The sequence below is a fragment of the Tarenaya hassleriana genome, unplaced genomic scaffold (genome assembly GCF_000463585.1).
Source record: "Tarenaya hassleriana unplaced genomic scaffold, ASM46358v1 Cleome2, whole genome shotgun sequence".
Classification (NCBI taxonomy): domain Eukaryota; kingdom Viridiplantae; phylum Streptophyta; class Magnoliopsida; order Brassicales; family Cleomaceae; genus Tarenaya; species Tarenaya hassleriana.
Window position 1 is genome coordinate 4,010,890 of NW_010965372.1, and position 12,446 is coordinate 4,023,335.

The window sequence follows — 12,446 nt, forward strand, 5'->3', positions numbered from 1 at the left end:
AAGAAGAAGAGATGTACTAATAAAAGTGTTCTTTATTTTATTTTTCTCTTCTATTCTCTCTTTTTAATTTCCGCATTTTATTTTTCAATATGGTATCAGAGCAGCGTTACGATCTAATCTATATATTTTCTTAGTTTTTATTTTCTACTCTCTTTATTTTTGAGTTCTTAATATTCATATATCCAAATATCCAAGTGGTTTGAAGTGAAGCAAAATCCAGAATCAAACGAGGTGCTATGACAAAAGGAATCAAAGCCACAAAAAGCTTCAAGATCAAGCGAAGTGCTATGACAAAAGGAGATAAAGGCAGAATTCCATGATCAAACGAACTGATTTGAAGATGGATCAAAACTCTCAAGAACCTGATTGGTATCTATGGATCATTTTATTAACAATGAATTACTCATCGAGTTTTTGAATTATTTCAGGTATTCTTTCCAAGATTGACTTTTTGCATTATCTCTAAGTCAATCTTGAGAGGGAATGTTGAAATGAGGAAACAAATATATATTTAAGAAGATTGAAATTGGTTAGAAATGATTATGAGGATGATTGAGAGAAATTAAAGATACAAAATCAATTAACAAATAATGATAATTGTGTCAATTATCTCTTAATTTATTTGTTTCCATCATATATTATTTCTTTGTAAAATTCTTTCTTTAATTATTTTATAGTTGTTTCTTATAAATAGATGAGTTATACTCATTGTAAAATAACAAGAAGAAGAGATGTAGTAATAAAAGTGTTCTTTATTTTATTTTTCTCTTCTATTCTCTCTTTTTAATTTCCGCATTTTATTTTTAATAGATATACCATATCATATCGAATTTGTTTGTATCTCCAAAATATTTAGGTATAATTTCGATCATAACAGTATATTTTCTATTTTTCGTGTTTTCATGAAATGAATGATAACAACATGGTTATACTAGGGAGTAAGAATCCACATCCACACGAAAATTGTGGCTGTAGTAGAGATATAATAAATAGACAATTTCGGACATAAGTATAAAAATTTTAAGAAAGAAACTAAAGGAAGGTTTTTTTATATAGGAAAATTGAGATTCATGTATAGTTTTCAGTCACAATATATATATATATGATTTTTCTTTGTTGCTCTTTTGGCCCCCTATCCATTGTCCTATCCATTGTATATGGATATTATCAATCTCTTCTATCTCTCTCTTTTTCTTGAACTTTTTTTTGTTTATAACATTGGGAAATCTCTATCCTACAATTCTTCGAACCGGATTTTAATCTTTTTTTTTATCATATCAAAGTAAAAACATAAAAATTTAAAAGAGGGTTTGCAAAAGCCAATTCCGATATTTTTTTTCATAATAAAACTATGGTAACGACAAATAAAGCTTAATGCATCGTTGAACCCTACCCATGTTCGAACCCCACTCTTGGCAAATCACATATTATAAAAAAAACCCATTGAATAAAATGTGAGGGAAAAAAAAGTTTTCCCGAATAAATGTGGGAGTATATATGTTTCCAAAGGCAATGGCTCCATGTTGATTGAAAAGTAACACGAAACAGAAAACATTAGCTGGTTTGGTTTCATCATTTGTAGGGCATTGGGGCATCGGTGCACGTGAAATTCACGTGACTTGCATGGTGCATGTCTCGTCTAAAGGGGACGAGCTCTCTCTCTAGGGTTTTATTTTATTCATATATTATATACACACATATATATAGCCCTAGAAAGTAGAAAGGGCGAGTTTACTTCTTTTAACAGAAGAAAATATTGGCCTTATAGCCACGGAATTTTCCTTGTTCGGTTCCTTTTCAATTCATGTGTTATTCTTCTAGTACGGAACCGTTGATATATAACCACATGAAAATAAATATGATATATCAATTTATAACACATGAATTATATAGTTCATGAGAAATTGTTGCCATCGATCGCTGCTACATTCGACAAGTCTCATTCGGGAGGTATTCTCTCTTCGATGACTACACATACATAATACACACTTTGAAATCAAAACATATATAGAATTTTTTTATTTTAATTTTTATTTGAGGTGGATCCATTTTTTTGTGTCTTTTTTCTTTTTGCACTTTTTCGGTGCTACCAACCAACCAAACTGGATGTTGTTATGTTTATTTAGTCCACCACTTATTATGAGGATATAAATATACACACAATTATCCCAACTCGTTATAAAAAAAAAAAGCAATTTCAATAACGAATAATAATAAAATGCATTTAAAAATATAGTATGGTCAAATATCTCTGAAAGACATTAAAATTTTTTATTTAAAAAAAAAACCCACAAGGTTTCAGACCCTCTCCTCTCCTCTCACCATACAATCAAAAGCTATAGTCTCCCACACAAGCGCTGCATATTACCAAATGGGTTTCATATATATATATGTATATATATATATGCTAAGTAAAACTTGAACCCTTGCACTAAAATTTCACCAGGAGACCTGATTCACATCACATATATGTACACTAGCCTTCAGACACAACACGACGATGATCAGTGTTCACAGCCCTTCCTTCTTCTTCTTCAACTTCATGCCCTTTTGACTGCTCTGTCTCTTTCCGACAGGCATCGGTTCCACCAGCAACAACCTCGACATAACGTAGGCTAGCAGCTCTTCGCGGTGGGAGAACGTGAAATCCAGATGCGCGTACTCGAACTCGTTGTACGACACATCGACCCCTGCCTCATTCATCAGCCTGTAATGCCTTCGTACCATCGATGGACGGATCACCCTGTCCTTCCGACCAGCTACCAGGTCCACAGGCACGTCGATGAACCCGTAATACTCTCCTAGGTCCAGCGGTTCGGGGGACCCGTAAATCTCCATGTTGGTCGACGGGCTCCCGTAATCGAACATCCTGAACCTTCCGCTGTGCTTCATCTGGGCGAGATGCTGAGCCACCCGGAAAGAGACAGCAGGCATGTCGTTCATGTTGTAATGAGGCAAACCCAAGACCCCGACCCAGTCCGAGCTGTCCCCGCCGACAACGTAACTCATCAGAGTCTGGACGAGCCCACCAACAGCGGGGTAGTTATGGAAGTCCCGGGCTAGTTTGTTCAAAAGCATCCGGAAGAATCTCGTAGGGATATAGAAGGCAGGCACGAGACGGGCTAATATGGGGCTAAAGAAGAGGAATATGTATTCGATCAACATGAAGACGAAGTTCGAGTCATCATGAAACCCGGCAGGCGAGAGCAAGATTAGCCTCGAGAGTCGGTGTGGCTTCTCTTCGATTCTGCGTGTAATAACGTACATCAGAATCCCAGCCCCGCCTAGACTGTGACAGATCGCACAGAGTTTATATGGTTGCTCCTCGTTCACTTCCTCGTCGGCATTAGATTGGCAGAGCTTGAGTTCCGCAGTTTTGATTTCGTGGATTTTCTCTATCATTGCAGGGATATCCTCAATTCCGTGCTCGTTGATGGAGTACCGCCAGTATCTGCAACATAACATTTTCCGCTAAACATGTTTCACTCGTCAATAATAAACAAACTATACAAGAAATGGCATCCATAAGCATTTTATGAAGCATTTCATTTCAGAAGACAGAAAAAACGAGGAAGTGAACTTCAAATTCAGAACTCACTCTCTCGAGGATATGTTTTTGTCGACATGTTCTCTCGAAACCAAACCCCGAAAGTTCCCGAGGAAAACGTCATAGCCTGTCAAAAAACAAAGGGCAGAGTACGACAATTCTTGCAACATATGAAGAATAAAGATTAACTGAAAAAAAAATTGGAAGGAGTAGAGGCACATACCTTGGTCGTATGCAGCAAAGGCAGGAGATCCAACAACCCCATTAGACACCCACCTGACGACGAAAAACGATTAAGAAACGAGAAAATAATGTTCTTTACTCACGAAAACGTACAGAAAATTGCTCGATTAATTATGAGACAGCCCATACACGAGGTAAACGAGGTGTTCTATACAAGCTAAAATGAAAGAAGGCGGCATATCGCCTTTTTCTAATACCACCAAAGATATTGCCAAAGTCGTAAACTATTCTTATGTCCAAATCAAACACACAAGCAAACAAATGAAGGCAAACTTAAACCTTTAGTCATTCGTCTTTAGAAGAACAGACTATGCAAAGAATTTCGCCTTTGAGATTTAGAAGAAGCAAGCCGGCAAATGTGTTTGCGTGCACATATGCTATGAACCCAAGATTAAAAAGTAAAACTTGGAATGAACCATATGATGAAACTCACCCCATGGAAGAATCCAAAACCCCATGCTGCAAATAGACAGCTTTCCGCGCATCTCGTCTGCAAAAACATGAAGAGAAAGCAATGATGACATGCTCAAAGAGAAAGTGAAACAGATTATGATTCACGGAGGCAAGATAAAAGAAACAAATAAGCCACATTGAAATACCTCGGTATCCTTTCCAAGAGAAGCACGTATCCATCAGAGGTTATAACATGGATAGCTTCATATGGGTACCTATATTATGATTAGAAAATTTAATAAACTTACCCAAAAGATCAAATTGAGAAATAAAAGGAAAAAAAAGAACGTAACATCTAAACTGCCCTACCCTAGCTCTGTTATGACGTCTTTACACGTCCGAGTATCTGTGTTCATAGAGTTGTATAAGCTTGTGGTCCTTTCTGTAGGAGATGGATTACTCTCTCCGAGAGTGGCAGTCTGTACAGTTTCGTCATCTGAATCGTCATCATAGGCTCCTTTAGGACTGCTACTAGGAGAAGAGAACCATGAAAACACTATTCTACAAGCTTCTGATGGAGAAAGAATAAGATGAGCAGCCTTGTGGAAAAAATCGAAGATTGTCTCTATGAAGATCTCTATAGCAAGATGAAGATCCTGCAAAGCATATGAAGCATGAAGAGGAGTTAAAAGAAAAATAAGGACAACGAAAATAATAGATATTAGTAAGCACACCCACAAACCTCAATTACTCCGCGTCTTCTATCAGTAGTCCGATTAGGGACATGATGCTCTTTCGCTGAGTTCGTTTTGCTAAAACCCGTTCTCGAAGAATGGCGGTTCCTCCCGGGACTCATAGGCGTTCTTGAACTGCGCCTATAGAGTAGCTGCAACATATATAAGGGTATCCATAGCATTATTCGAGCAGGCAGTAAGAGCCACCAGAGTATTGAGGTAATCCAATCAGTCCAATGGCTTTCATAATTCGCAGAAATACTAGCCCACGAGAGACGTGAGCTATGAGATGATGGTGATGCAGGATACATGCCATCACTATCTTCCCCAGAAGAATAATCCAAGCTTGAAGTATCAGAATCCACAGAGAGCTCGTGGATGAACTGGTTGAAGGAAGAGACCCCACTGCAAAAAACACAGAAACAAGAAGAGAATACCATTAAGGGAATCACTACACGGGTCAAAAATCTATAAACGAAGATATATCATCAAAGGATTCAGGAATTTTACTTATGCATCCACCGGGGAAAACGCGGTCCACGAAATGTAGGCCTGAGTTCCCATCCATGAAGTCCTTCGAGAATGTTAGCCTTGCCCGGGAGAATGGTCAAGAGAAGTGCAGAAGCTCCATTTATGAATCTAGCGATGTTGTTCAACCATTCGTATGTCAGAGTTTTCACTGACCTGCACTAAAAGCCAAAATCCGATCAAATGCGTAGTTAGCTTACGTCTTTAGGACAGGAGAAGCCAAAACGAACATCCTACGAGAGGACAAACCAATACAGTGAAACCAAAAGTCCACAACTCAAATCAGAAACCAATGAACAAGCTTTGAAGGAACAACAATGAAAATCCCCACAAAACTAGAAAAAAATCTACCACTAATTCGAAGAAATTTACTACAACCATCATAAGAGATAACGATGAAGCAATTGAATAAAACAGATACTAAACCTACTAATTTGGCATACCAAAAGACAATTCCCAAAAAGGCATCTTTCGCCACAAAACGAGATCCGGCGAAATCAGAAAGTCAAAATCAAATATACTGAGACCCGATACAAAGACAGAACCTCAAGCAGATTAGTTGCATTCGAACTAAGGAACCAACATCTGTAAACGCACATCAGATTAAGAGATCGTCATATCAGTGACGTGCATGCACGCATCAGAGAGAGATAGAGACTCACTCTTTGGTTACAGCGAGGGCGTTGTCGACGATCCTTTGCATGATTTCCTCCCAAATTCAAAAATAAAAACAGACCTTTATGGGGGGGGGGAAATCCAACCCGGATTTTTCTCGCTAATACCCAGAAATTTTCCTGGAAAACGACAACGGGAAAAAATCCAATCCACCAAAGGAAAGCAAGATTCTCAGAAAGACTCTGGTCCTTGTTGCTTCGAGAGAAAATATTCGAAATCGCATGCGATGTAGGAGGCCGAAAACCCAAGACGGAGATCGAGAGAGACCCGCAAGATCGAAAGCCGCAATCGGGAATCGGAATGTTTTTAAAATTTCGATGAATCCGATAAATTAGGGCACGTCGCCGATTCTTGCCGTCCACAGGAAGGTCGGTGAGGAGACCAGTGGGTGACACGTGGACGAGAATGATTGGATGGAATTGAATGTATCATCAATTGGATTTTGCATGCGGAGATGGAGACATTACACGTAAGTCTTAAGTGGCGGAGAAGCTACACCTTTTGTCCTATTTTTTTAAATCTCTAATAATTTCAAACATTTAAAAAACATAATTCTAAAAATCGTGGATATGAAGATCTTTGTTTCGGACCGTTGATGACGACGATGTGACGTGGACGACCACGATTGTCAATCATTGATGGATAAGATATACGAAAAAAAAGGCAAACCAAAATGATATAAAAAAAATAAATAAAAAAGAAAAAATCTGGGTGAAGAGATCCAGTCGCCTCGATCTAACACCGTCCACGTGTCACCGATCTATTTCGTTTTTTTTTATACTTTCTTTTTCTGTTTTTTTGTTCATAAAAAGAATTTCCAAAACAATGTGTTTATTGGAATCTGGGCGATAATTTCCATGCATGGCGCGTAACGCCTTTTTTCTTTTCTTTTTGTATGAACCAGATCCTAAATTTTGGATTTGTTTTTCCATATTTTTGTTTTCGTAAAATTGCCTAAAAAGTAAAGCAATAAAATAATTTAAATATTTTGTTTTGTTTCAGTTCTTAATATTTCACTTTTTTTAAAAATGCGATTAATATGTAATAAAATGCTTATAAAATAGCAAGATTAATCACTTAAAAATTCATTGGCTCAACTGATAAAGATGGGCAAAAAATCTTTCGAACACATTTTTTTCAAATGCTAGTGTTTTTTTTTAGGATTAACACTATCTTTTCTGTAAATATCGTTAAAATCTAGGATATTTTGGTAATTCCAATTCACTTCGAAAGTATAACATACGGATAGACGAGAACCCGAATCCAAATTTCTAGATTCTCATCGCTAACTATCCTAATTTATTACACTAATCTCTTTGATATCTTTAATTTGGATTTTTCGGGTCCATCCCCACTCCAAATTCCACCACGTGAATTTTATTTTATTTTTATCATTAATCGTTTAGTTGCACCTTTTTTTAAATAAAAAAAAATCATAAAGTCAAACTTGCTTTGGCCCTACGGAGTCTAACAATTAATTGCTTTGGTAATCTCTAAAAAAAAAAAATCAAAACGACGTTTGCAGTATCACAAAGGGTGGGGTTAGGGGCATGGGACTCGATCATTCGCATTAAACACGAATGGACAAATGCAGTTTACTTTTTTTTTTTTGGAAGATATCTAATGGAAAATAATAAAGAAAAAAAATACTAGTAATAATAATAAGGAGCATTTAATTAGAATTGGAATGTTTTCCGTTTTAAACGACTTATATTTGTTTTATTTTTTAAAATTGACATAGGTTATATTCCAATTAGATTTAGATTTAAATTTTAAATTTTGCAAGGATTCGTATTATTACTGATTTTAAAATTATTTTTTATATTTACTTCGAATTTTATTAATTTAATTTAAAACCATAACAGCCCAATATAATTTGAATTAGTTTTATTACTCGTGTAGTTTTACCTATCCACTTGGAAATATTGATCCAATTTAATATAAGATTAAAATAGGAGAATTGACGATGGCAAAATATGTCAATATTTTTAAAATTAATCTGACTTTGCTAAAGAAATTTGAAAATTCATATATATATATATATATATATATATATATTAATAACGTCTAACAAATTTTTAGTATATTGACATGTAAGATAGAGACACACCATGTGGACAAAAAAATTGGTAATAAAAGGATATAGCAGCACTTACGATTTTTTTTTCCATAGGGTTCTAAGTTTTTATAGATGTTTAGAATTTTTGTTATCTCGTGAAATGGAATCAAATTACATTAATTTTGTGAAATCTTAATTGAAAAATAAATGATATAATAAATCAAAGAAAGAAGCCATCGGCTAAATCTCTACGTACTTTTATACAATATATATCGAATTTAGAAAATTCAAATAGAATTTAAGGAAAAAATTATCTTGCTTTACTGATTCAAATAAGAAGAGATTGATATTTATACAAATAAACTATGTAACAAAATTTAATCCCACTGAGCGAAAATGTTTTGTGCCATATTATTGTCTACCACCTTTGAATGATGTCGCGCGACTTATCCTCCAATAAAATCAAAATATAATTTTCAATGCACATTAAGAGAAGTTTATTTTTTTTATGGCAAATATGCTTTTGTATTTAAAAAAAAAAAATTCAAACGCTCGCAAAAACATATGTAGGAAAATCATAAAGCCCATTAATCACAACTCAACAGTCTCAACCAAATTGGTAAAAGTTGGATTCTCTAAAAGTCATAACGTTTATTTGGAAACAATGTATTTATTGTCTAGAAAATAACAATGTTCTTATTAAATTAATATTAGAAATAAACCATCTTATATGAACATTATTATGTTAAGTAGTAAATGATTAAAATTCCTCCAAAAATAATTGTAATAATAATTTCTTATTTAAATAATTATGGTTGCAAGTGGTTAATGGTGTTATTCGATATATATAGAGATTTCAGACTTATTTAATTTAAATTGATGAAAAAATATTTTAAAATTTTCAGTTGATGAATTTAAAAATGATTCAATATTTTTCATGCAATATAACAAAATGATTCAACAAGTTAAAAACGATTTATTCGTTTCCATCCAATAATCAGGTAATGCAAAGATGGCTAAAAAAAATGTTCACACCCTAATCAACTTCAAGATGTGGCACCCAAGCATTGAACATGTAAAGCATAGTTTCACTCAGGTTCCCGAAGACATTAATTTATTCAATCTTTCTTTCGAATTTTTAAAAAATGTAATTCACCCCGAAAATTTGGTGAACTTTCGAATCATAAAAAACTTAAAATATGGTAAAGATTTTCATATTTCTTATTGACAAAAAAGAAATTTTTGTCTCCTTGTAATTATTATAAAAAGAAATTTACATGGCTCTAACAAAGATACAACATCAAACTTGTTCAAAGCTTTATTTATTTTATTTTAAATTGATACATAAGCGATATGCAACTTCTAATAATTCAAACGATAGATTGGCCTTGCAAGCACATTATTTGCTCGTCCAACTGTAAGTCCAAACCTCTCATCCATGTCAATCTCTTCGTGAACCATTCCATCAGGCATCTTCCAATCAAAGGAATGCACCAAATGAGCTAAGACAAGCCTCACGTTCAATATTCCCATATGCATACCGGGACATCTTCTTCGTCCGAACCAAAAGGAATAAGTCTGAAATCTAAACCTTGAATATCAATATTGTCATTTTCAAATCTCTCGGGATAGAACTCTTCGGTGTTATCTCCCCACACACCACGATCTCTTTCTATAGACCAGACGTTAATCAATACTCGCGATTTTTTCGGTATGTAGAATCCATCAACCCAAACATCTTCCATAGATTCATGAGGAACCAAGAGGGGTCCAATGGGATGTAACCTAAGACCTTCTTTTATAACCATATCCAAATATGTCAGCTTTGGTAAATCACTTTCTTGTACCATCCTATCCGTTCCAATGATAGTTTCTAACTCCTCTTGTAGTTTTTTCATGACACGAGGGTTCTTCAAGATCTCTGAAAAGATCCATTCGATCGTCTTTGCAGAGGTCTCGAGTGCTGCTCCAACCATGTCTAGTAATATTACTTTAACATGGGATCTATCGATTATTTCTGAATTTTTGTCTTGTGGGTCCATGGATTGATTCTCCAAAGACAGAAGTACATCCACGAAGTCCTTGTCGTCCTTGGACTTGTGGTCTTTTTGCTGTTCATGTTCTTCGATGATCTTTTCAAATATTATGTTTGTTGACTGACTTAGTTGTTTCATCCTTCGAGCTAAACCCTAAACATATAGTGCACAGATAAATACTTTACGACATCCAAACATCTATATATTATTATAAATATATAAACAAACCCAAATAAAAAAAATAAAAATGCAACGAAATAAAAGAAACTTATTTGGAAGCGACACATGAAATTACCTGAAGATCCAAGGGAGCAAGTAAAGGAAAATAATCCGAAATATTGAAAACTCCTGAGATTGACACAGCCTCCTCCACAAGCTCTTTAAGCCTCGTGTCGTCATCGTTTTTACCACGTCCAAAAACCATCCTATACACCAAATTCTCGAAAAGCTCGATCAATATTTTACTGACATTCACTACCTCATTCTTCTCCGCTGCGGTTTTGAGACGATTCATCGTCACACCAATCTCTTCTGTTCTGATTGGTTTAAACTGTTCGATCTTAGACGAGTTTAGGAGATGAACGACATAGAGTTTCCGTACATTTCGCCAGCGCGAACCGTACGGAGTTAGGGTCACGGCCTTGGATCCATTGAAGAAGATCTTGGATGCTTGAGTTTTAGGGCGGGCAGCGAAAACGTGGTCGTGGGTCTTGAGAAAGAGCTCGGCGGCGCGTGGAGACGAGACAACGATGGTTCGGACACCTCCGAGCTTGATGGACATGATGGGTCCGTATATATTGGATAAGTGGGTTAAGGTTTGGTGTGGGAGTTCCCCCAACATGTGGAGATGTCCGATGACCGGCAGGCCACGTGGACCCGGTGGAAGTTTCCCTAAGGTTCTAGAAGCTCCGCGCCGTGATAGCTTTGGAAAGAGGCAACCGACGGATCCAAGAAGGGCCAAGAGAATTAGGACGAGGGCTAAGAGAGACATTGTGGTTTATTTAGCCTTTTTGTTTCTAAGATCCCTGAGGTTTAGCTTAGGAGAAACCAACGGGAGCTCTACTTAAAAAGAATTTTATTTCGAGGATGAGACAGTTGTTCATTAAATTGCATGACGAGGAATCCAATCATGCGATGCATGAGGAAAATCTTATTATAATGAATATTTAAATTGCTTGTCATTTTCTTCTTGATGGAAAAACATATGTATAAACAGGATGTGGAGTCTTGAGCAAAACCCTCGGTATTGTGTAGAAGCTCTCAAAGCCTCCAGATGAAGCAGAGGTTCTGAAAAACACGGAGGGGCATTCTGGTCTTTTCTTAATTTAGTAAATGAAACCCTAAGGGTTTCAAGGTTGTTCTCATTCGAACGGTTCTGCGTGTGTTTTCGGTCGAGAGACTCTCTCTCGTCCGGCGAGCATAGCTCGTGGTCTCCGGCGCCGTTCCGGCGGTGTCCGGTGGTTCCGGTCGGTTGTAACCCTAGCTACTAAACGCGGCTTCCTCTTCCCGAGACGTAGGCCCGAGCTTTATGCTCGGTGCTGAACTCGTAAACCTCTGTCTCCTCTTTCTTTCTGATCAAACGAGTGTAGATCGGAGAGGTTACGGTGAGGGATCGGTCGATAATCCACTACAAGTGGTATCAGAGCCTGGTTGAAGTGCGATTCGGTGGATTTCGGCGGCGTCTCGGTCATCCAGGTAAGTCTGAGTCTCGGTGGTTTTAGATCTGAGCGTTCTGATGTTTCTTTCGAGTGTTTCAGGGCTCGGAACAGAGAGATTGAAGGTCAGAAGGTCAGATCGGCGGTGAAAGATCCTGTGACGGAGCTCAGACCGGTGGGACGAAGATCGGTAAGTTTCGGATCTAACTCGAGCTGAGTCAATCAGCCGAGTTCAGAGCCCGAGGAGGTAAGTTGTGCCTGTGTGCGGTTAGATCTAGGGTTTCTGGGTAAAAACCGGTGGAGAACCGGCGATTTTCCGGCGAAATTGGCCGTGACTCGCCGAGTCGCGGTTGAGTCGGAGAATCGGGGTGAGTCAACCACCGGGTTGACTCGGGTGACTCGGCGGCTTCCGCATTCCGAAATTAGGGTTTTCGGTTTAAACCGGTTTAGCCGGTTTAAATCCGATTGAGTAATTAAACCCGGTTCAATTTTTCAATCGAACCGGTTTAGGTCGGTCAGGTCAAACCATTGACCAAAATTGGTCAACAGTTGACCGGTTAGGTCAAACCGGACCGG

The 12,446-nt window shown here is 37.0% G+C and overlaps 2 protein-coding genes across 3 annotated transcripts; both read right to left on the reverse strand.

The window, feature by feature from the left end:
* Positions 1-2,248: 2,248 nt before the first annotated feature.
* On the reverse strand, positions 2,249-6,521 carry LOC104812131 (gastric triacylglycerol lipase-like). 2 transcript variants are annotated; one of them, XM_010539132.2, is made up of 9 exons: positions 6,108-6,521; positions 5,428-5,601; positions 4,926-5,322; positions 4,553-4,839; positions 4,390-4,458; positions 4,224-4,280; positions 3,771-3,823; positions 3,599-3,674; positions 2,249-3,451 (listed from the first exon to the last, which is right to left on the reverse strand). In XM_010539132.2, the coding sequence occupies exons 1-9, from the start codon at positions 6,146-6,148 to the stop codon at positions 2,512-2,514; spliced, it is 2,094 nt and encodes a 697-aa protein (XP_010537434.1). In that variant the 5' UTR covers positions 6,149-6,521; the 3' UTR covers positions 2,249-2,511. The 2 variants fall into 2 exon arrangements, with proteins under 2 accessions (XP_010537434.1, XP_010537435.1); XM_010539133.2 differs by having other exon boundaries at positions 5,428-5,606; positions 6,108-6,495.
* A 2,910-nt stretch (positions 6,522-9,431) lies between these two features.
* LOC104812132 (cytochrome P450 CYP736A12-like) lies at positions 9,432-11,237 on the reverse strand. The gene is made up of 2 exons (XM_010539134.1): positions 10,511-11,237; positions 9,432-10,368 (listed from the first exon to the last, which is right to left on the reverse strand). The coding sequence occupies exons 1-2, from the start codon at positions 11,204-11,206 to the stop codon at positions 9,700-9,702; spliced, it is 1,365 nt and encodes a 454-aa protein (XP_010537436.1). The 5' UTR covers positions 11,207-11,237; the 3' UTR covers positions 9,432-9,699.
* Between the last annotated feature and the right edge of the window lie 1,209 nt (positions 11,238-12,446).

Bases quoted from the DNA above. Each gene is read 5' to 3' on its own strand.
- LOC104812131 (XM_010539132.2), bottom strand. From the start codon at position 6,148: ATGCAAAGGATCGTCGACAACGCCCTCGCTGTAACCAAAGA. The intron at 4,281-4,389 runs GTATTTCAATGT...ATGTTTTTGCAG, and splicing joins CTCTTGGAAAGGATACCGAG to ACGAGATGCGCGGAAAGCTG. The intron at 3,824-4,223 runs GTGAGTTTCATC...TTTCGTCGTCAG, and splicing joins GTTTTGGATTCTTCCATGGG to GTGGGTGTCTAATGGGGTTG.
- LOC104812132 (XM_010539134.1), bottom strand. From the start codon at position 11,206: ATGTCTCTCTTAGCCCTCGTCCTAATTCTCTTGGCCCTTCTTGGATCC. The intron at 10,369-10,510 runs GTAATTTCATGT...CTATATGTTTAG, and splicing joins TTGCTCCCTTGGATCTTCAG to GGTTTAGCTCGAAGGATGAA.